The 21,721-nt window shown below is 36.7% G+C and overlaps 1 protein-coding gene across 1 annotated transcript in view; it reads right to left on the bottom strand.

Moving 5' to 3' along the window:
- The window catches only part of LOC150087929 (uncharacterized), a 347,547-nt gene that overhangs the window by 77,269 nt on the left and 248,557 nt on the right, over positions 1-21,721 (bottom strand). The window contains exons 22-24 of the mRNA XM_090369967.1: positions 16,860-16,966; positions 14,479-14,568; positions 12,497-12,590 (exon numbers count right to left, since the gene is read on the bottom strand). Coding sequence (XP_090226093.1) covers positions 12,497-12,590; positions 14,479-14,568; positions 16,860-16,966 — 291 coding nt within the window. The remainder of the gene's footprint in view (positions 1-12,496; positions 12,591-14,478; positions 14,569-16,859; positions 16,967-21,721) is intronic.

Here is a 21,721-nt window from a genome sequence, read left to right as displayed (position 1 = left end):
AACAGTTACTCATTATTCATCCATCACAATATCATGAACTTTATTGATGTTTTCAGGAGTAGTCATTGTTGATAGACGACCCGTGTACTGTTTAGGTGTTGGTTCTGCCACATTTAAATTCATCTGCCAATTTTTGACAGTTGTCCACAATGAGACAGATTCTCCTAATGCATTTACCATACCTTCACAAATATCTTTGCACAATAACTCTCTCTTGTACAGATATTTTATTACGACTCATTTGATTTTCCCACTTATGTAAGCTCAAGCTTCAATGAGCTATTAAAAAAAACCACTCTTCTATAAGTTCTTTTTAATTTTTAATTAAAAATAACTGAAGATTTAAATTAAAAGCCCAGAATATTTATACTGCTGATTTTGAAGTGTGAAAAAAAATTAATGACAGTTAAATACGCCAGTAGCTGTACAGAACTTTTGGGAATGTTTTCCCATCATCAGCTGAGGGAAAGTAAAGACCATGTTTGTAAGACAAATTTATGAAGAGTCACAAGGCACATGTGCAGCCAATTTTTATGAATAGTGGGGAGAAATGACAAGTTAATCTCCATGAGGTAAGTAGATTCAAATATTCCTTGGAAGCAATTTTAAGAACTTTTAATGGCAACAGGCTCATAGAATAAAAGCTTATACATGGATGGTAAAATATTAATGTGTATGTCTAACATCAATACACCAAGCACAGCCTGAGCATAATGGCTGCTCGTGCCTAGTACATCTTTGGTATGAAGTGGTTACTAACTATATAATATCGGTGTAGATACACCATAGTTTACCCATAAATTTGAACTACGTATGTAGTGTAAAAGGCATCATTTTAAATGTATCTCATATTGTGGTTGCCTTCACAACAAGATAGCTGGTATTGCACTACTTCAAATAAATAACACTTCTCTAGTACAGAAGACTGCTGTTATTTATTTTCAGAGGATACCAATACCCAGACGATCATTTCGAAGCTAGTGGGCTTCATCATCAGTGAGTGGGCAGGTACCCTGGTAATGCAAGTGGTTACTGAAACCAAATGCTTTTGATTTCAACCTTCTTGGAAAGACATATCATGTATGCTGTTTAATTGCATTATGTTTGGAGTTATAGAATAGGACTGCCCTTTCAATGATGATCTCAATTTCCCACAGGTGGAAAATGTTAAGCTGATGTTAATACAGTTTTACAAAAAACTTGCACGAAGCTATAGCAAACTAATCAGTTTATTTTAAGATGATTTTTTTTCTTTGTATTGTACTATTAATAAGTTTCAGTGGATATGTTCTTGAAATCATGTAAATATGAATGTCGTGGTGAGATCCAATATTCCTTACATTTCGAGGGTACAGCTCTAAAATGGTGTTCGCAGGCCGGCCGCTAGTTAGTACACCAGACCAAACCTATTGGTAACTCTCTAGGAGGTTTCCGGATCAGCTAGTGTATAATCTTGCTACCTCTATTCTGCCAGATAGTGACTGGAGGGAGTCCGAGTAGTGTGTATGCGGGGAGCATTGTCGAGGCCACGTTATGTCAAGGATCTGGGTATATTCTTACCACATGTATGCCATAACCAAAAATTTCATTACTTCATATAGCATATCCCACCCACTTTTTCTTACTATTGAATACACCATGAATTGTCAAAATAATAGAGCAAGCTTATCTGCAAAAAGATCTAAACCTCCCAAGGACTTCCTAATTCATTTCACAAATATACGTGGTCTCAATTCTAATCTCAACGATGTCCATTTCCACTTGCAGTCTTCCAAACCCCATGTACTTTTTCTGACTGAATCTCAGTTATCGGTTGATTCAACTACTGCTCATCTCAGATGTCCAAATTATTTGCTGTATGATTCCTTTTGCCTCAAAGGTGGTACTTGTGCATATGTCCGTTCTGATATTCCCTGTCAGAGACTTGGCAATTTGGAATCTCCTCTCTTTGATCTTCTCTGGCTTAAAATCTCTCTACCTCATTGTGTCAAATTCATCTGTTGTCTCTACCGTTCTCCCAACTCCACTAATCACTTGGAGCTCTTTGACTTCCTCTCTTTGCAACTTGATTTTCTCCAGTCCAACTTTCCTAACAGTGAGGTAATTTTCCTTGGTGATTTTAATGTTCACAACTCCAGTTGGCTTCCGTTTTCTAGTCACACCGACCCAGCAGGTCGAGATGCTGAGGCTTTTGCAATTACTAATGACCTAGCACAGATTGTTCATTTACCTACAAGAATACCGGACAATCCTAATCATACAGCCAATTCGCTTGATCTTTTTCTCACAAACAACCCTTCTAAGTACAAGGTCGAAGTGAGAGGTCCTTTAGGCACTTCAGATCACAACTTGGTGATTGTCTCTTCTCCAATGAAACCTTTATCTCATGGCTATTCTCAACCTTGTATTGTTTGGCATTAGAAGAATGCAAAATGGGATGACCTGCGAGACTTTTCTTCTTTTCCTTAGTCTGATTACTGTTTCAAAACTTCAGATGTCAACGTTTGCTCAGATCATGTCAGTGAAATTATTCTTGCAGGAATGGAATATTTTATCCCACACTCCACTTTAAAATCTCGTCCTTTATCTAAACCTTGGTTTTCCAATAAATGTGCTAAGGCTGTCCAAGAGAAGAACGTTGCATATCGTTATTGGCTTGTTTCTAATTCTTCAGTTTCATTTTCTGCCTACACCAAAGCTCACAACAATTGCAAAGCAGTTATTAATCAGTCCAAACTAGAGTTTGAACAGGCTAAGAGTAGAAAACTTGCTTCTTGCCCTAATGGTAGCCGCGCATTCTGGTCTCTTGCCAAAGCTATTGGCCGCAACTTTTGCCCATCTCTGCTCCCACCTCTGTCCAAACCAGATGGTTCTGTTGTCACTTCAGCCAAGGATAAAGCTGACCTGCTACCATCCCATTTTTCTTTCAGCTCGTGTATTAATGATCTTGGTAAAACACCTCCCACCATTCCTAACATGCTCCATTCAATGCCTCCTGTGGTCTTTCGTCAAAAGGATATCAGAAGGATTTTGATGAATCTTGATGCTAAGAAAGCTCCAGGTCCTGATGGTATTTCTCCACTTGTTCTCAAAACCTGTGCTCCTGAACTTACTCCTATTCTTTGCCGCCTTTTTTCACTTTCTTATTCCAAAGATGTTTTTCCTTCTGCTTGGAAATTTGCTCATATCCAGCCAGTTCCTAAAATGGGTGACAAATCCCTCCCATCCAATTATCGTCCCATTGCAATTACTTCTACTCTTTCTAAAGTAATGGAGAAATCAATTAACCGCCAACTCTTAAACTACCTAGAAACCTTCCATCTGATCAACGATCGCCAGTATGGATTCCATCAGGATCGATCCACTGGTGATATTCTGGCTTATGTTACCCATTTATGGACTAATTCAATGGAAAGGTTCGGTGAAACACAAGTAGTTGCTCTTGACATCTCAAAGGCTTTTGATCGTGTTTGGCATAAAGGTCTTCTAAACAAGCTTCCATCTTATGGTTTGCCAACTGTTTTTAGTAATTGGTTATCCAGTTTTCTCTCTGATCGCTCACTGAGGGTGATGGTAGATGGCTCTCTGTCTTCTAACTTCTCCACTAATGCCAGTGTCCCCCAAGGTTCAGTTCTTTCCCCCACTATTTTCCTCTTGTATATCAATGACCTTCTTCCATTGACTGGAAATCCTATCCATAGTTTTGCCGATGATAGCACATTGCATTCAACTTTCCATTTTGAGAAACCTTGTCCTGCTCAATCAGCTTCAAGTTCTCAAAAATCTGCTGTCAATTCCTTAAATGCCGATCTTCAGGCAATTCTCCAGTGGGGCAAAGACAACTTAGTCAATTTCAACCCTTCTAAAACTCAGTCTTGTCTTGTCTTATATCTCGCAAAAAGGATTCTTCTGCTCCTATGCTTATCTTTAGTGACACTCTGATTTCTAGGCAAAACGATATATCTCTTTTGGGGATTACCCTGACTTCTAATCTCTTGGCACAAGCACATTACAAATATTGCTTCCTCTGCATCTAAAAAACTTGGTTTTCTCTTCGCTCTCGGCGTTACTTTTCTTCCAAACAGCTGCTCACTCTGTATAAATCGCAAATCCGCCCTGCCATGGAATATTGTTCCCACATCTGGGGTGGTGCCCCCAAAACCTCTCTCAGGCTTCTTGATTCCATTCAGAAGAGGGCAGTTAGGTTAATTAATGATTCATCTCTAACAGAGTCTCTCCACTCGCTTTCTCATAGACGTACTGTTTCTGCTGCATGCCTCTTCTACAGATACTTCCATGGGCACTGTTCTTCTGAATTGGCTTCTATAATTCCTGCTCTCTCTTTCAAAACAGTCCGAACACGTGCTGCCATCAGCCAACATCCATTTACTGTCCAACTTCAAACCCACAGAACCAACTTTTCATCTTCCTCATTTATTCATTCAACTGCCATTTTCTGGAACAACCTTCCTTCATATGTATTTCCTGAAAATTACAATCTACAGAAGTTCAAGTCCAATGTCAACAAATATCTTCTTTCGTCTTCTCAACCTCCAACCCAAGCACGGTACTAAGTACTATAGGTTCTAATACCTCTCGTGTTTGGGGTTCACATAAAAAATATAAATAAATAAAAATAAAACTGGATTTTTATGCTGAAAAAAAATAGTTTGAGTGAAAATGCTAACAATTATGTATAATTATTAACATTTATTACAAGTAAATGTAGTGACTGTTTAAGAAAAATTTGTGTGAAGTTTGAGATACAGGCTGGCCTCGATTAACGTGATTAATTCATCCCGTGAGCGCAACGCGCAAAATGGAAACACGTTAATCGAATATAATAATCAATAGGAAAAATTATAATTGGTCCTTGACCTTCAGGAATGTCCATAAAGAATTTTAAAAATACTTTTTAAATAACTTTTTAACTGTATACAATGTAAAAGATAATGAAAATAATTATGGAATTAAATGTTCATTACATAAAACAGCGGTTCCCAAAGTGTGCACTACAGAAAATTTTTAATTTTTGAGGGAAACACAGCAATACTCAACAACTGTCGGACGCTGCGCGAACTATTAGCTTGAGGTAGTTCACAGTTTCAATATTTCTTATTACGTTGTTTGGACCTAACTACTAAACGAAACTGTTAGGTATTTCTTTTGGTCTGGGTGCCCCTTGAAAAAATTACTGAGACATTAAAGGCCCCGTGAACTGAGAAACTTTGGGAACATCTGACATAAAATACACAATGAAGAAATTACTGTCGCGGAAATATTTGAAGTGTTGACTTTCTCTTTTCATCAATCAATTTCCAATAGCTGACAATAATCTTCTCTGGGCCCTGGCAAAATAAATATCACAGAGAACCTCAAACCTTTTGTTTGAGGTTCTCTGTGATATGAAAGATTTCATCTAGTTCTTTTACCGTTATCTCCTTCATGGTAATATTTTAATCTGGCTCATTTAAAAATTTGAATTTTTAAATGAAAGTCTGCATTGACTTTATTAGCGGGAGACAAACAAGCAACATGGCTTCTTCCGATGGTTGATGGAACACACTGAGGCGGCCAGCAGGCAAACATTTGTTTATTGCCCATCCGACGTGCAGTAAACTTAATGTGTGATTCAAATCTTTTTCAACTATTGCATAAAAAAAAAGATTGCATTAACTGGAAATTTGCATTGTGTAAAGTGAAAAGTGGTATAATTTTTTTAAATAGAAGAAACTGAAAAACGCATTAATTAAACTCGTGTTATGTGAGGCCTGGCTGTATACTTTAGAAATGGGTAAATTTTAGTCTGATGGAATGCATTATATTAATTGAACAGTAAGTTTATTTGCTGAAGTGTGAATAGGACATAATACATGAAGTCTAATACTGGTAGGGGGAAAATGGTGAAACTATAAATTTTGGGGATCCCACCAGATTGACGAGCTGCTCTGATTCCTTGGGCCCTCTGCAATGGTAGACTTAGCTTTAGCATTAGTAGAGGCATATGATGCAAGAAACCAAGCTTATGCAGCATCAGACAAAAGAAAAAAAAAAAAAAAACCGCTCCCATTTCACCCTTCCATTCGTTCCAAATACTTGTCCAACTCAGCCTTATATTTATTTAGGCTATCAACTTCCACAACAAAGGATGGAAGTCTGTTCCACCAACCAACCAACTACCCATTGGCTAAAGGCAAACTTCTGCACATCTACCCTACATCTGTCTTTCCTCAATTTGAATTTATGCCCTCTCAGGTGATTATTCTGAGCAAGAGGAAGAATCCCATCAGCATTAAGCATGCTCAAACCATTCAAAGCTTTATACACCTCAATCAGATCACCTCGCAAGTGCCTAGTCTCCAGACACTGCAACTTACAAAACTTAAACCTTTCTTCGTAAGAGCAACCCTTTGTTCCATTCACTAATCTTGTTGCCCTTCTCTGTACTCGTACAAGGGAATAATCACCTCCTTATCCCTGCTAGAAAAATTCCTGTATATCATTGACAAGACACTATGAGCTACTCTTGCAGAATGTCTGCACTGCTCAGAAAACGTCATATCTCTCTGCACAATTACCCCTAGGTCCTTTTCATTCTCTACCCTTGTCAGTGTAGTACCACAGAGTTGATACGTCACTCTGGGGTTACTGCTTTCCATATGTAGTACTTTACATTTGTCATTGTTAAACTTCATTTGCCACCTCTCAGCCCATCTGCTCAACTTTTCTAAATCCTGTTGCAGCAGCGTACTGTCATTAGTGTCCTTAACAACCCTGCCAACCTTCGTATCGTCTGAAAACATTAAGCATTGAACATTAAGCTTGATATACTATCATCAATATCATTTATAAATGTAGAAAACAATAATGGACCCAACACTGAACCCCGAGGGACTACACTAATAACATTAGTCCACAATGAGCAGTATCCATTGATTACCACTCTCTGTCTTCTCCCACTCAATTTGCCTCCAATGCCACACTGCTCTAATTTGTTCAGCAGTCTTCCAGGCCTTTCTAAGGCCTTTGTAAGATCCAAATATATGATATCAAAGTTATTCCCTGCATCCAGTTCCTTTTTGACCACATCATAGTATCCAATCAAATTGGTCCGGCAAGACTTCCCCTTAACAAAACCATGCTGTGTCCGAGCTATAACTGAAGTCTTGTCTAGATGATCCTGCAGTGCTTCTTTAACCAGTGTCTCCTTACTTGTGTCAGCCTTTGATCCTCCTTTGTGAATTGGGGTCACATTTGCACTTCTTCAGTCCACGGGTACATCCCCTGAGTCCAAAGAAGCTCTCATAATTATGGCTAAGGGTTTGCTTACTTCCTTTGCTGCCTCCTTTAATATAACTGGATAGATCCCATCCACCCCAGGTGCTTTTTTTATGTTTATCCTCAACAATTTCTCCTCCAATTTCCTCTCAGTTATTACAAAATCATCTAGCTCACTGCCAGAGTTTAACTCACCTCTGGCATTCCTCTCCCTGAATAACTCCTCATGGGTGAATGTAGATGCAAAATACTCATTTAGTTTGTTAGCGACCTGAGCAGGATCATCAACAGTTGAACCATCAATATCCAGTGGACAAATCTGATTCATCCCTTTCCTTCTAGAGTTTATATAGGTAAAGAACTCTTTGTTTTTCTGTGCATCCTTTGCCAAGGATTTCTCATAATCTGCCTTTGCCTGCCTAATCTCCTTTGTGATTTGGTTACAGACCAGCTTATATCTTTCATAAGCTTCCATGTCACCCATTAATTTATATGTATCCCATGCATTTTTATTCTCTGCCATATGTCTCATTAGTTCATCTGACATCCATTTAGATCTAAACTTTGAACAATATTTCTTAGTTGATATGCCTAGTAGCTTCCAAGATTAATTCTTTGAATGTTTCCCATTTTGAATTTGCTGTTTGTAACATCATCATCAGTTGGTCCCACTGTTATTCACCTTTATGAAAGCAAAAACCCTTCCCTTTACCCCTGATGGTAGTTACCTCTTTAAGTAAATCCCACTTCAGCACACTGTGATCACTGCCACCTAGTGGTTCCTTTATCTGCAGATTCTTAATGCATGAACAATCACTACTGATAATCAGATAAAGAGTATTACTCCCTCTAGTTGCCTCCCGAACATGCTGATGTAGAAAACAATCATCCAATAAATCCACAAAAGGCTTGCTAATGTGTGAGTGACGAACACACAAATTCCAGTCAATATCTGGGAAATTAAAATCCCCCATTATAAGACTCTCTGATTTACTGGCCCACTCTATTTCCCTGTACAGTTTCTTATTATACTCATCAGAGTCATTAGGCCTATAGCACACTCCTACTCTCAATTTTGATCTCGCAATGCTTATGTCACACCAAACTGACTCGACACTGCACTGTCCAGCAATGTTGACTGGCTTCACTTCCTTGGATTTTATATGTTTCTTAACTAATAGCATAACCCCCTCCTCTCCTCCCTTCCTATCCTGTCTATCCTTCCTGTACACATTGTACTCCCCAAATTGCAATTCTGCATTCCTTATTTCTATGTGACACCACGTCTCTGACATCCCAACAATATCTGCCTTTGATGTTTTAAGCAATACCTCAAATTCATCATATTTATTTACCAAAATCCTAGCATTGGTATACATACAAGTATACATGCACTTGTTCCTATTCTTAGCTACCCAAACACAACCCATGTGTTTACTTGTACCGCAATGACTCCCAGCAGTCTCCGAAATACCCTGTATCTTGTTTTCCAGGCTGCTGCTCATTGCAATAGAAGCAATGCAAGAATCACTTTCACCTCTGCCAGTGGCTACTGTTAATCTATTAGTCCTTGTAACCCCCAAGCTAGCAATTTTCCGACCCACCTAACGCTGCCTTGATAGCATCAGAAAATATTCTTGCACCCCTTCTATTTAAGGGTATCCCATCCCTGTAGAAGCAGTCTCTCCTATTAACGAGTACAGACCAGGCTAAAAAAATTCTACCCCTTGAGCCTTGCACAATCTTTCCAGGACCGAATTGATCGACAAGGCTCTCATCATATACTCCCTCCTATCGTATCTGGGCAGAATTGCAGACACTTTCAAATTCAACCCTAATTCACGGCTTTTTTTCAACAGTGACCTGTACTTGTTAAGTAATTCTGCCAGTCTCCTACTCTTAACATCATTAGTGCCAACATGTACAACAATATCACCTTTTGTGGCCTTAAAAGATGATATCTGCTCTACAACGTCATCAACCTTTGCCCCTGGCAGACTTAGTGGGGGGTATTATTCAAAATGTGTACTTTCACATATTCTAGGTAAATTTCTGTGAGCAGACCAGAAAGTCAAATTAGATAAATTGATGGCAACTGAGAGAAGGGTTATAATAAAGCATTTTTTGTCGTGTATCCTGCTGCACATGATGTATGCTTCAATTATTTGGCTGTTGGCCTCCAAATCTGTGTTACAGTCAATAATATTTTTGTAATTTTTTTTTTTTTTTTTTATTTTGAAATGGCTGGATTTTATAGTAAAAGAATAACAGTCTTCACTAAACATCAACTATGTGAAAATTTAAGTGTTTTGCTTCTGAAGTTGAAATGGAAGCTGAACTGACTGGTTTACATGACATAGAATAGATCGCCGTAGCCTAGTGGTCAGGCACACGTGCCTTGAGCGACCGAGGTTCACGCCCATGACTACTGAATACAGTGCTGTTTCTTGCATTCTGTGTATCTTGTAAACTCCTCTGACTGTGTGGTTGTCCTGGAGTATAAACAGAAAATTTATTTTTATTTTATCTGTTTATACATCTGAATGGTTTTCATGTTGGGGTCTTATTTCTTGGAGATTTTCTCACTTCAGTCTAGTTCCAGAACTGATTCAGTACCATACAGAACATGTAAGATGTACAATTTTTTGTAAATGCAATAACTAATCATTCATGGATTAAGCACTGATCCTGTATCATGGCACTTGAAAAAAAAAATTATCAGTGGCAGTTTCATGAACTTACTGTTTCTGATTGGTTTGCAGTATTATTATATAAAGCATCCTGATAAATAGAACAAGTTTACTGGAATGTATTCAGATTTTATTTGTAAACTTGATTGTAACTGTCTGTGCCGAAGTGTTGCTTCCTTTGTATACATATATTTTTTGATTCAATGGCAATAAAAGAATTTATATATACTTATAGTTTCATGAATTAAGCAATACTCCAAATGTAGTCTGCAATGGCAATAGTTATATTAGTTTAAAGAGAACTAATATTGAACATAACAAAAAAGAGAGAGAGAGAGACAGAGACAGAATGAATATTGACAATAAAATCATAACAGTGCTAAAAAGAAAGAGATAGCACACCTTAAAAGCCAATCAATTTTTTTATGTGATTTACAATGCCAACAAGTTTTTTTTTTTAACTTACAAATTATTTAAAAAATGTTTTGACTTTTATTTTTTATACTGTTAAAGAAAAGAACAAAGTAATTAGCCTCCATATAGGCAGTGCCATCATTAATGTTTTAACATTCCTTGTTCCTTGATTTCTGTCAAGAATGACAACTATATTAGCATTAGCAAAGGCACATGATGCAAGAAAGCAAGCTTATATAGCATCAGCCAAAAAAAAAAACAAAAAAACCTTCTAATTTCATCCATCCACTCACTCCAAATGTTTGTCTAGTTCTGTCGTGAATCTATTTAAGCTATCAACTTCTACAACGACAGATAGGAGTTTGTTCCAGCAATCAACCACACGCTGGCTAAAGGCAAACTTCCGCACATCCATCTTACAACTGTCTTTCCTCAATTTGAATTTATGCCCTCTCAGGCAATTATTCTGAGCAAGAGGAAGAATCCAATCAGCATTGAGCATGCTCAAACCATTCAAGGCTGTATACACCTCAATCAGATCAAGTGCCTACTCCGCAGGTGCCTACTCTCCAGACACTGTAATTTGCAAAACTTAAGCCTTTCTTCATAAGAGCAACCCTTTATTTCATTCACTAATCTTGTTGCCCTTCTCTGCCCTCACACCAGCAGCTCTACATTCTTCCTAAAATGAGGCCTCCAGACCTGTATACAGTATTCAAGGTGTGGCCTGACAATTTCTTTATACAAGGGGATAATCACCACCTTATCCCTGCTAGAAAAATTGCCGTATATCATTGACAAGACACGATGAGCTACTCTTGAAGACCGTCTGCACTGCTCAGAAAACTTCATATCTACCTGCACAATTACCCCCAGGTCCTTTTCATTCTCTACCACTGTCAGTGTAGTACCACACATTTGATACATTACTCTGGGGTTACTGCTTCCCATATGCAGTACTTTACATTTGTAAATGTTAAATTTCAGTTGCCACCTCTCAGCCCATCTGCTCAACTTTTCTAGATCCTGTTGCAGCAGCAGCATACTGTCATTAGTGTCATTAACAACCCTGCTAACTTTCATATCATCTGCAAACTTGGACCCAACACAGAACCCTGGAGTACTCCACTAATAACATTAGTCCACAAAAAGCAGTGTCCATTGATTACCACTCTGTCTTCTCCCACTCAACCATCCCTTTATCCATAGCAGCAATTTGCTTCCAATACCACACTGCTCTAATTTGTGCAGCAGTCTTCCATGTGGAACAGTATCAAAAGCCTTTCTAAGATCCAAATATATGATATCAAAGTTATTCCCTGCATCCAGTTCCTTTGTGACCACATCATAGTGTCCAATCAAATAATCAAATATCACCCCTGTCAACTTTCTTTATTAAAATGTTAGAATTAATTTTAAATTTTCTGATGAGTTCCAAGCAATTATTTTTTGAAATGGTTAAATCTTATACATTTTAAAGACCAGTTATTTTCCTGTTGGATAGTAAGTTTACATTGAATTCAGTTACACATTCCTTAATAGGTTTTTTTTCTGTTTCACAGTAAATTTCAATCTCAAAAATATTTAGTTCGTAGGGTGAAAACTGTCAGAACAATTAAAAACTGAAGTTAAATTCCATGAATTAAGCCATTTCCTCTAATATCAACCACTATTTTTTTGTGGTACTTAATTCGTGGGTTATTATGTTATGTGGAGGCTTGTCCATCAGAAGGTTACACCCACCTTAATAGAAACTGGAAAAAATAAAAATGGTTTTATTCTGAATTTTTGTATATTCTTTGCATTTGTTTATATCTGCTCTATGTGTCTGGACCCTACTGATGAGTAATTTGTAAAAATTACTTTTCAGGCATTTTCTTTGAAACAAAAAAGGTAATTTATCAATAAAACAAATTTTCTTTTATTTATAAATATATTTATAATGTATTTATTAAATATTTATAAAATATTTACAGTAACATTTTCAAGAAATTTTTTAAATGCATTTTTTTTTTCTTAAAAAGAAAAAACATTAAATCATCATTCTGAATATAAAAACATTAAAAATGGTATCCATTGCTATATCAATTTGACTACAAGTATGAAATACATACCTTTACTCCTTGTTATTTCTCCAATATGGTAACTTAGAATACTTTCTGAATTTAAGCCTAAATTTGAAACTGGGTCTACTCGTAAAACATATTCCTGTAATTAACCGAAACAAATGAGGTATATATAAATTAGCAAAAATTTCATGGTAAATAATATATTCTAAGAGCTATCTTCATTATTTTCAAAACAGCTATACAAGGTGTGACAATAAAGTTCTCAGACTGGTGCAATAAAAAAAAACAAAGTGAAGAAACTCAAAAATTACTATTCTTATTCAAAGTAATCGCCACCTGATTGAATGCATTTATTACACCATTCTAAACGTTTCTGGAAAGAGTCAGTGAAGGTGTCCAAAGAGATGATGTTCAATTCAATGATTAGGTTTTTATGTTCTCAACATCTTGAAATCTCCTTCAAGGGGAGTTTTCATCTTGGGAAAGAGGAAGAGTCTGCTAGTGCCAGACAGATCAGGAGAGTAGGGTGGATGGTAGATCTGTACAATGCTATGCTTTGTCCAAAATGTCTTCACAACAAGTGAAGAATGGGTTGGGGCAATGTTTTGCAACAAGAACCAGCTGTCTTTCTCTCAAAATTGTGGCCTCACCCAGGAAATGTGCTTTAACAGTCTTCAAAGCATCTGTACATAGAAGACAGCATTGACTCTCTCCCCTTCAGGTACAAATTCCTTTTTAATCATACGGTTTCTTAAAAAACATGACCAGCACAGTCTTAATCCTGGAATTCTGTAAACAAAACTCTTCGGGCCTTGGTGGTGATTCCGAAGTCCATTGCACACTCTGACACTTCGTCTCTGGGTTGTACTGAAACACACAACACCCATGTCCAGTCAAGGAAATTAGGATTGTCTGGATGAGACTTGCATGATGACACTCTTCATTTCTGCTTATACTGCATAGTTGAGGCTATGCAGTATAAACTTTGTACAGAACTTATTTTTCCCTAAGACTTCATGAAGGACTTGACAAATCATTTCCTTATTCATATTCAAATAATCAACCTTCTGAGGGCAAAATGATGATCACTTTCCATAATTTTCAAAACTTTTGCAACTCTGTCACATTTCAAGAGAGTAAACAGACACCTACTTCTTGCGTCACTGTGAACATCCTCATGTTTGTCTTTGAACTGCTTATACCATTCAAACATACTGGTATGATGTAAAATTTCATCACCATAAACAGATTTTTACATTAAACTAGGAAAATCTGCAACAGATTTTCCCAGTTTAAAACAAAATTTGATATTCATTTGTTGCTCCATTGCAAAATCATGAGACAGAATGATGTTAACACTCCTAATGAAATTGGTTGTTACTTGCAACCTGTCAGCCCACTGGACAATCTCTGTACCAGCATCTGTTGGATAGGGCTTGACTTACAACATACCACTTCCAATCATTTTCAGACTCATCAAACATGACGGCAACAGCACCAGTTGGAGATCTTTATTGCCACACCTCATATTAAGCATTACATACACTGATAGTTACAAATTCATCTAAGAAGAAATATCCTCAACTCCTCTTAAAGGTAACTGTTTTGCACCTTTTCTGCCAATGACAACTACTGCTGAATACTGTGATGGAATGTCCTGCCTGATGTCAATTACAAGTGAGATGTAGAAAAATCCCAACTTATCCCATGTGTGATTGTCTGAAAAGGAAAATACTGTGTGTGTATGTTTGCCAGTGTTTTTTGGTTTGGAGTGGGGGGGAAGGGTCAGGGTAAGAATTTCTCTTGAGGTGTTAGTGAGAATTGAGTTATGCAAATCTTCTTTGGTGGTGGTTATGAGTGATATCACCCCAGCCACTATGGCATTTCAGGTAATCCTGTTTAATAAACTTATTCCAACAAATATAGACAAACCATTATTCATGATAAATTGGCAAGAACAAATTTGTGAAAGTAATGAGAATAAATTTTAAGGAATTTAATCAACAATAAAAGTTTAATTATCCTACCTTAAAAACTCGTTTAGCAACATTATCAAGAAGGTCCCACTTTGTTTTATTATTTAATACAGCAGAGCCTATCATCAACAGTTTTGGTTCCTATTGAATGAAAAATAAAAACTCAATTCTGTAATGCAATTAAAATGATATAACATACATAAAAAATCATTTAAAACTTTTTAAACTACATCTACAGTTATAGGATAAGTTTTTTTTATAATTTCACAATTTACACTGCACAGCTCTAAAACAGCATTTTCTTATAGCATTAAATGCCCTCAAAATAAAGGCTTTTATTTTGAGGGCATTTATATATTAATGATTTCCATTCAACCAAATTGTTATATACATTCACTGTCATTGAAATAAGGAAAAGATATATACAAACAAAATTCATGTGGCATAATGGAAATACTCCTAGACAAGCTATCAGCAGTGTTTACAAAGACATAAAATAATTCATAGGTCCAGATGAAAAAGACTGACAAAATGAAGGACAATGGCAATTGTATAGATCTTTAATCTGTAACTGAAACTAGAAGACATTCTTTACAGGTTGCAGTTGATACTGGCTGTGTTATAAAATTGGGCTGCTCTATTAAAAAAAAAAAAAAGAAAACCGTTTCTTTCCATCTGTTAAGGCAACAGCAAACTATAGAATGAAAATGCAGAAAATGCAAGGGGCAGTCACCAAGCAATGAAGCTCCTAAAACCAATACAGTTGTCTGCAAAAAAAAAATTTTTTTTTGTTAGTTGTTGGTGCATCGGCTTCTGTGGCCATATTGCACCTTTCAAGGTTTTTGCATTTTGTACTCTGATCCAAGCCCGAGGCAGGATTCGAACCCGCGACCTTTGGGTTGCCAGGCAGGCACTTTACCCACACGGCTAGCCCGGTCGGCCTGCAAAGATTATGTGTATACAACACTGTGTGATGTATACACATAAAATGATAACACTTTATTTTACAGATCAACTGAGTATGTGACTAGGAATGCACTAAATTTGTTTTAGAATTACACCATTTTAAGAACCAAAATTCTCAACCATGGAGAGACTGCAGAGAAGTATTTAAGGTAGTGCGCCAGAGAGGAGAGTAGTAGTTTAAAGGTGCCTCAGTAGCCAGGTGGGCAGGAGCAGCAGTGCGTAGCACACACTTCTTGATTAGACCGGGGTTCAAGCCGGTGACCACCAAATACGGAGGATGCGGAAAGGTCAGGGAATGACCACCACATATCCCTGGAGCAATATGGCCTTAGTTGCTAATGCTCCTAAAAAAAAAAAAAGTAGTTTAAAACAGAGTATATATATCCGACACCCACTTTAGCAAAAAGAGTCGTAATATGTAGGACTCTTTTCCTGGAACACAGCAGAAATTTTGTCTGGGCATAGATTCCACTAGCTTCCAATAATATTCTAATGAAACACTGGCCTGTGCACACTAGCATTTTCTTTCAATTCCTACATAGTGGATGGCAGTGGTTCCTGATGCCAGACACCTAGCCCTTTTGATATTATCCCACACATGCTCTATATGACTGAGATCTGGTAACATAACGGAGAAGTCTCCATTACATTCCTTTTTTGGCATCCAAGCGCAATGTACATCATCCTGCTAGAAGTAACAGTCACCTGAAGGGTAGGCAATTGGCATGATGGGGCACAACTTATCTGCAATAATGTTCAAATATACTCCAGAACTCAGGCATCAGTCCATGGAAATCAAGTGATCCAAGTGAAACCAAGTGATTTAAAAACTTTCCCCATTTCAATTCCACTGAATGTCCAGTTCTGATGTGATGCCCACAGCCCATTATAGGCATTTATTCCTGTTGTGTGCAAGACAGTAGTGGTGTATGTTGTACCAAGGTACAGGTGCAGCTTAGATGGTGCAATGACTGATGCATTATATATACAGATGCCTGCAACCGAGTTCACTGATTGAACTGGGCTGTTCTTTTCCTTGACAGTGAAAAAGCTATTGGCTAGTACAATTCTGGCAATCCTCTGCTCTTGAAGGATATTAATTTTTGGTTTTTGGCCACACAGTTCATGTAACTGACTGGTTGTTTTTTGGCCAGTGAGTTTTAGTGTAACTAAAAAACTGGGAACCGAATGCACAATATTTCATAACAAGTCTTCACGAACATAAAATTGTAAAATATTATTTTGTAATTTTTGAAATTCCACTTCACAAATTATTGCTTTTCATCACTACTGTATGCCACTATCCAGAAGGTACCTTCAGAAACTCAAGATGCATATTCTGATTGCTCCATTGGAAGATATGGTAAAACTTAAGTGTTAGATAATTTTTGGATACCTTTCCACATACACACTTCTGTATCTTCATATAAGATTTTCATATTGATATAAATGCAAGAGTTATTCACCTTAGATTCAGCCAAATAACGTGCATGATCTCCATGGCACCCAAGAAATACAGCAAATGTTACTTTCCTTCCTTCATCATCAGATGCTGAATCATTTAGATACATATCTGAAATTGAACAATGAAAGTTTAAAATAATATACAGTCATTCATCAATAAATATGATATCAAAATACATAAGAATTATTCATTACTTTCTGGAAAAAATGCCGTTTTGCAATCAGTTCTCAAGAATGAACAATAGTATAATTTACAAGGAAAACATGAAAAACAGATGTTTAGTTTATTTTTGTACCAAATATAAAGTTCTATACCCACTGTTATTGTTATTTTATTCTAATTAGATACACTGGTTATTTTTGTTTTTAATTAGCATTAGCATTAATAGAGGCATTTGATGCAGGAAAGAAAGCTTATGCAGCATCAGCCAAAAAAAAAAAAAAAAAAACAACCCACTTCCACTTCACCCCTCTGTTCGTTCAAAATACCTGTCCAGCTGAGCCTTAAACTTATTTAGGCTATCAACTTCCACGACAAGGGATGGAAGTCTGTTCCACCAACCAACCACCCGCTGGCTAAAGGCAAATTTCTGCACGTCTATCCTACATCTGTCTTTCCTCAATTTGAATTTATGCCCTCTCAGGTGATTATTCTGAGCAAGAGGAAGAATCCCATCAGCATTGAGCATGCTCAAACCATTCAAGGCTTTATACACCTCTATCAGATCACCTTGCCGGTGCCTAGTCTCCAGACACTGTAATTTGCAAAACTTAAGCCTTTCTTCGTAAGAGCAACCCTTTGTTCCATTCACTAATCTTTTTGCCCTTCTCTGTACTTGTTCCAGCAGCTCTACATCCTTCTTGAAATGAGGCCTCCAGACCTGTATACAGTACTCAAGGTGTGGCCTGACTATTGCCGTATACAAGGGAATAATCACCTCCTTATCCCTGCTAGAAAAATTCCTGCATATCATTGACAAGACACCATGAGCTACTCTTGCAGCCCATCTGCACTGCTCAGAGAACTTCATATCTGCCTGCACAACCACCCCCAGGTCCCTTTCATTCTCTACCACTGTCAGTATAGTACCACAGAGTTGATACGTTGCTCTGGGGTTGCTGTTTCCCATATGTAGTACTTTACATTTGTCAATGTTAAACTTCATTTGCCACCTCTCAGCCCATCTGTTCAACCTTTCCAGATCCTGTTGCAGCAACATAGTGTCAGTAGTGTCCTTGACAACCCTGCCAACCTTTGTATCGTCTGCAAACTTGGACATTAAGCTTGACATACCATCATCAATATCATTTATAAATACAGAAAACAATAATGGACCCAACATTGAACCCTGAGGGACTCCACTAATAACATTAGTCCACAATGAGCAGTGTCCATTGATTACCACTCTCTGTCTTCTTTTTATTATATCCTCTATCACTAAGTAAATACAAAGCACATACATTTCTTCTTTATGAACCTAATTCTTTATTTCCTAATTATGCAACATAACTCAAATTATGATCTTGCACAGAAAATTCATCCAAAAATGTATCAGTTAATAATATGATTTTTTTTTTTTTTTGATTTGGTAGTTGTTGGCGCATCGGCTTCTGTGGCCATATTGCACCTCCCAAGGTTTTTGCAGTACTTTGATCCAAGCCCGAGGCGGGAATCGAACCCGCGACCTTTGGGTTGCCGGGCAGGTACTTTACCCACTCGGCCAGCCCGGTCGGCTAATAATATGATACATCGCTTTTCAATTGAGAAGTATTTCTTAATATATTAATACCTCTATTAATGAAGAGAATGCAAATAATGAAATACTTCATTATTATAAACTTCATTACCAGGGATAGCTTTAACACAGGATACAAAGGTAAAGTTTGAATTCTTCATAAAAAGCAGTATACTCTATTACATTTCAACTGATTAACAATTAATTTTTACATAGCTGTCAACTTTTGACTTTTGAAAAGGTGTAGTTCAAACGGCTGGAGATTTGGTATTGTAGGCAGGTTTTTTTTGCAAAGTCACAGAAGCACTTCCCAAAAAATAGAAGGAAAATAGATTTTTTTGGAAAAAGCAGGAGGTTTTTTAAAAGTCCCTAATGCACTAGAAATTAAGTTTTACTGACAAAAACTTTATATTAAAATACAGATATAGAATTGTTTATTTACAGTACAATATTTTTTAAACATTAACTTACCTAACATTTTTCTGTCATTATGTTTCTGTTTGGATTGCATTTTAGACATCAGCTGACATCAATCGTTTCAGAAATGATGTCCACAGTTTTGATTATAAAAATGGCATTACTATTCAAACTTGGCTATCAAGAGAATTTATAAAACTGCACCACAAAGGGATCTGAATTAATTTTTTCCCCTCACACATGGCTGAATAATCTGGCACTGAGCACTATGAGGAATTATTAAAATGTCAAGAATAGCTTGTGATAACTGGTTATATTTCATGCTTCCTTGGTCAGTTTCCCGACCAAGTGCCACTCTATATCAATCCTTTTTTTTGTTCATAAAAGCATCTGGTAGGTTGTCACATTGAAACTGACAGACCTGAACTGCAAAATATCTAATTCTTTACCTTCCATGATATTCAGAAGTACTGTAAATTTTTTTTTTGCAAAACCAAGTTGTTTCACAAAACTTGTATCTGAGTAGCATTACTAGATAATGAATTGGCTATCGATGAATTATTTTCAGAGCCAGCAGACTTTCTACTGCCATCAGGAAACATATTTTAGTCTTAGGAATTCACAACAGAAAGTCAGCTGCTCACCAAACTAAGTCAGCAATTTACTAAATTTATTCAAAATCATGCAGTTTCTGTCATTCATGTGTTTATTAAATATTTGAAGTTGTAACACTTCACTGAATTACATCAGCATACAAATCACCTCAGCAATGCAAGTAAACTTCTATTAATGCATTTTCTATTTTTTTCCTATATATAGAAAAAACAGCTTAAGTAAAAGTTTTATCACACCAACTTGTTTTGACATTCACTGATGCATCATCTTTGTACTTGTCTCTCATTGGTCTTTTGTATTTATGGTTGAGAAGAAAACTGCCCTTTACTAATTTACTGACAGGTGATGGCAGTGTTTTGGTTTTATTTCTAAACTATTATCAACACACGTTAGTAGTTGAAGATGCATAATTTATTTTCTTTAAAAAGAAATCTTTAATTATATTAGTATTTAATAAGGTTTAAGTTCTTTTATTAATCTTTATTGCTTTCTAAATTGAGAGAGAGAGAGGTTATTCCTGGGCTGTAAAGTATACATTGTATGGAAATGAAAACCTAATGAATAAAGTTTGCTTTTTTTTTTCTTTTATGATTAACTAAATGATTACGGGAATTATTCTCACTTATTTACCAAGCCTGCATGCTTTAACAAAGTTGAAAATATTCACAAAATTTTTAAACAATTATAATTTTACTATTTTTTGCAAAAAAGAAAAATAGTGTTTTTGCAAAAAGATAGAGAAAAACTCTATGGTACCAATTCTAATACAACAGTGAGATGGAAAAGGAGTCAACAAGTCAAAAAGATGGATCCTCAGTCATAAATCCAGAGAGTTGACATGTATTCTTGTAATAAGGAGTATAAAGTAAAATACAGTACATAAGTTGATAAAGAAATGCAGGATTTTTAATAAAAATTGAAATACAAACTTACATCATGGATCTCTGATTTAATAAAATAAACAAACAGAAACACATACCTTAGATTGTAGTATACAGTCAACATTTTTGTAATGAATTTTACTTATACCCGCCTAGATTTTAATAACAACTCAAATACGACCTCTGAAAACTCAATTTCTACTCTGATTAATATAATAAAAAATACAATGGCCCCCAAGCACATGCACAGGAGAGATGCTTCTACAGGGATGGGATGGGATACACTTAAATAGAAAGGGTGCAAGAATATTTTCTGATGCTATCGAGGCAGTGTTAGGTGGGTCGGAAAACTGCTAGTCTGGGGGGATACAAGGACTAATAGATTAACAGTAGCCACTGGCAGAGGTAAAAGTGATTCTTGCACTGCTTCTATTGGAATGAGCAGCAGCCTGGAAAACAAGATGCAAGATATTTCAGAGACTGCTGGGAGTCATTGCGGTACAAGTAAACACATGGGTTGTGTTAGTGTAGCTAAGAATAGGAACAGGTGCATATATACTTGCGTGTACACCAATGCTAGGAGTTTGGTAAATAAATTTGATGAATTTGAGGTATTGCTCAAAACATCAAAAGGCATTGGGATATCAGATACGTGGTGTCACACAGATATAAGGAATGCAGAACTGGAATTTGGGGAGTACAACATCTACAGAAAGGATAGATAGGATAGGAAGGGAGGAAGGGGTTATGCTATTAGTTAAGAAACACATAAAATCCAAGGAAGTGAAGCCAGTCGACATTGCTGGAAAGTGCAGTGTCGAGTCAGTTTGGTGTGACATAAGCATTGCGAGATCAAAATTGAGAGTAGGAGTGTGCTATAGGCCTAATGACTCTGATGAGTATAATAAGAAACTGTACAAGGAAATAGAGTGGGCCAGTAAATCAGAGAGTCTTATAATGGGAAATTTTAATTTCCCAGATATTGACTGGAATTTGTGGGTTCGTCACTCACATATTAGCAAGCCTTTTGTGGATTTATTGGATGATTGTTTTCTACATCAGCATGTTCGGGAGGCAACTAGAGGGAGTAATACTCTTTATCTGATTATCAGTAGTGATTGTTCATGCATTAAGAATCTGCAGATAAAGGAACCACTAGGTGGCAGTGATCACAGTGTGCTGAAGTGGAATTTACTCAAAGAGGTAACTACCATC

Source organism: Mastigoproctus giganteus, chromosome 3 (genome assembly GCF_048544385.1).
Source record: "Mastigoproctus giganteus isolate SK-2022 chromosome 3, ASM4854438v1, whole genome shotgun sequence".
NCBI lineage: Eukaryota > Metazoa > Arthropoda > Arachnida > Uropygi > Thelyphonidae > Mastigoproctus > Mastigoproctus giganteus.
The sequence above is the reverse complement of the archived record's forward strand: the minus strand, read 5'-3'. Positions and strand labels throughout refer to the sequence as shown.